Genomic DNA, 3,037 nt, shown 5'->3' on the forward strand with positions numbered 1-3,037 from the left:
AAATCGCCTACAATGCGGAGGACGCCGAGATGTTGTCCTTGAATTTGGAGTCTTTGGATGCCTGCGTAAGGATGATTGTGCAAGTCGTCCGCTACAAGATGTTATGACAGCAGCAGAAAGATGAGCTGAAGGCGGCGATGAGGGAGGATGAGGAGGCGGCGGAGGCAGGGGTAGGCTGCATATGGGGCGGCGGCGACACCTTGAGCATGAAGGCTTGGATTGCAGTTTCTGACATGACAGAAAATCTTAATTTTCTGCACGAACTAATATTCTTTCGTGGTCGGACATTTAAAAACTTAAGAATACTTGTCTCATTTTGGTTGTGATTGGGTATGTGTTCCCGCGCTGGTGTGATCTTGTGCGGCGGGTCGACATTTTTTAAATTTGAAATTGCTCTTTATTGACAGACATATAGAGGATCGTATTGGATGGCGGCCTTCGACACTAATGTCCGTGGATTGATCTCTATCCGTGAAGGTATGTAGAACGAAATTTATGGGTCAAATGTTGGAGATACTCCTACATACTACTCCCTCCGTCCCAAAATAAGTGTTTCAAGCTTAGTACAACTTTGTACTATAGCTAGTACAAAGTTGAGACACTTATTTTAAGACGGAGGTAGTACTTTCGAGTTTAATGTGGGGCAACGTTTGAATAACGATAATTCACTCCGAAGCCCGGGTTTAGTGAACACGGTGAATAGTAACGCGACTAAAAATGAAAAAAAATTACAAAAAATCCTTTTTTTGTGCTGTAAGATGTTCTTGTGCGTAAACTCCTTTCAAAATTTTCAAAAGTTTGGACACTATAAGATCTCCTGGCATAAAAGACAAAATCAGACGTGAACAGTGCTATTTTCGATAGTTTTTCCGACATCCAAAATTTGTCTTTTTTACCACAAGCTCCTTGAATGTCCGAACTTCACAAAATTTTACACGCAGTTTGCGTACAAAAGCATCTTGCACCACAAAAAAAAAAGATTTTTTTAAACTATTTTTAATTCAAAATTGTGGGTACTGGTCAACCCGGGCTCATCTGAGCCCGGGCACCAAAACGCCGCTCCCAATAACGATAATTCATAGCATGTGCATGTGATGCCAACCTTGGTACTACACGCCCTTGCTCCCAATGACGGTAAGTTTGATGTACGAGCGAATGGGTGCAGCTGCATTTGCCTGATTCGTGCTGCAGCAGGTTAGAACCAGATTTGAATCGAAGAACACACTAGTAATTCTACTGCCCAAGATTTTGGTATCTCTAACAGCAATGCTCCAACTCCACCACAGTTGTTACAGTGGGCTAAGATGGTCAGAAAACAGAACACGCGCCAGCATGTAATTTATACGGAGCCTGAAACGAGCGCAAGAAGCAGCAGCAGCCAAGCCTAGGACGAGGTGAAGTTGGTGCCCGGCCCATGACGCTAGCCAAGTCTGAAGCTGGCTCATTTTTCTCAAAAACAACTTGCAACATTCAGTTCAAGAACCTGGTAAAAATTAAATCGGCCGCACAGAAATGAATCATCGTTAATAGATCTCTGTTTGCGCTACAGAATTCAGTTCTTATGACCAGCGAGCGAGCCGAAGCGTCGGCAGGCATTCAGCTATTCCCATAAATTCAGTAATGATGTACTCCTACTGAATGGCCCGAACAACTAAAATACAAATGGCCAAACATTTCAGAAGATCAGACAAGCAAACATCAGCAAGACCATCACCCATCCAGGTATAGTACCACCACAACTTCAGTTCTAGATAGATTTCAGTCTGCCAAAACCAACAACTTCAGTTCTTGCAACCAATTAGCCAACAAACCGTTGGCAATCACCCAGCACACGTACCACTACTACCACCACTACTTGCAGAGAGATAGGCAGAGTCAAGAGCACAGATACAGATACAGAGACCAACTACAGGGAGGTGACGGACGCATCAGTCTAGGAGGAGGTGAACTTGGTGACGGCCTTGGTGCCCTCGGAGACGGCGTGCTTGGCGAGCTCGCCGGGGAGGACGAGGCGGACGGAGGTCTGGATCTCGCGGGAGGTGACGGTGGGCTTCTTGTTGTAGCGGGCGAGCTTGGCCGACTCGGCGGCGAGCTTCTCGAAGATGTCGTTGACGAAGGAGTTCATGATGGACATGGCCTTGGAGGAGATGCCGATGTCCGGGTGCACCTGCTTCAGCACCTTGAAGATGTAGATCTTGTACGTCTCCACGCCCTTCTTCGCCTTGCTGCCCTTCTTCCGGCCCCTCGCCTTCGCCTCGCCGCCGGCGCCCTCCTTGGCCGCCGTCTTGCCCGCCGGCAGCCGCTTCTCGGCCTTGGGCTTCTTGCCCGCGGGGGCCTTCTCCGCCGCCGCCTTCTCCACCTTGTTCTCGGCCGCCGCCTTCTTGTCTGCTTTGGGCGCCATGGATGCTGCTGCCGGTGGTGCTGTTTGAATTTTGAAAGAGAGGAGTTTCGCTCGGAGTCGGAGGTGGTGAATTGCAGATGTGAAAGGTGGCGGGGGGTGGGCAGTATATATAGTGGGGAGGAGGTGTGAGCTGATTGGTGGAGAGGCCGTTGCCTCGGATCGATGACGTGGACGAAATGGTAGGCAACACGAAACCTACCCGTGGCTGGCGGGAATTTTGTAATTTTTCGGCGGGGTGCTGCACCGTCCGGTTCGGCACAGCTCAGTCAGATTATTTTGGACGCGACTAAATTGATTCACAGCGACTTGGTTTTTTTTTTAAAGCCGAATTTCGTAACTATATATGCTTAGCAACTTCAACATTGCGATCCATTTTGTCCGCCGCCGTCTGTTTGGGTCTGTACGGACAGAAAAGTCGACCCAACGCGTCGATCCAAACGGATGCGCGTCCACTTTTCATGCGTGCAGACCCATTCTCAACCGAATTTTAAGCTTGATTTGGGTCGGCACGGACACAAAGCGGACGCGGGTGACGCGCGCGTACTCCTTCTCCTGGCCCGCGAGTCGGTGGCACATTGATCGTTCTCACCCCTACCGACAGCTACCCTCGCCTCGCCCCCACCCCATCGTCGTCGT

The 3,037-nt window shown here is 49.3% G+C and overlaps 1 protein-coding gene across 1 annotated transcript; it reads right to left on the bottom strand.

Moving 5' to 3' along the window:
- Positions 1–1,728: 1,728 nt before the first annotated feature.
- LOC123449853 (histone H2B.2-like) lies at positions 1,729–2,484 on the bottom strand. Its single transcript, XM_045127208.1, has one exon. The coding sequence runs from the start codon at positions 2,399–2,401 to the stop codon at positions 1,934–1,936; it is 468 nt and encodes a 155-aa protein (XP_044983143.1). The 5' UTR covers positions 2,402–2,484; the 3' UTR covers positions 1,729–1,933.
- Between the last annotated feature and the right edge of the window lie 553 nt (positions 2,485–3,037).

This window comes from Hordeum vulgare, chromosome 1H (genome assembly GCF_904849725.1).
Source record: "Hordeum vulgare subsp. vulgare chromosome 1H, MorexV3_pseudomolecules_assembly, whole genome shotgun sequence".
Lineage (NCBI taxonomy): Eukaryota > Viridiplantae > Streptophyta > Magnoliopsida > Poales > Poaceae > Hordeum > Hordeum vulgare.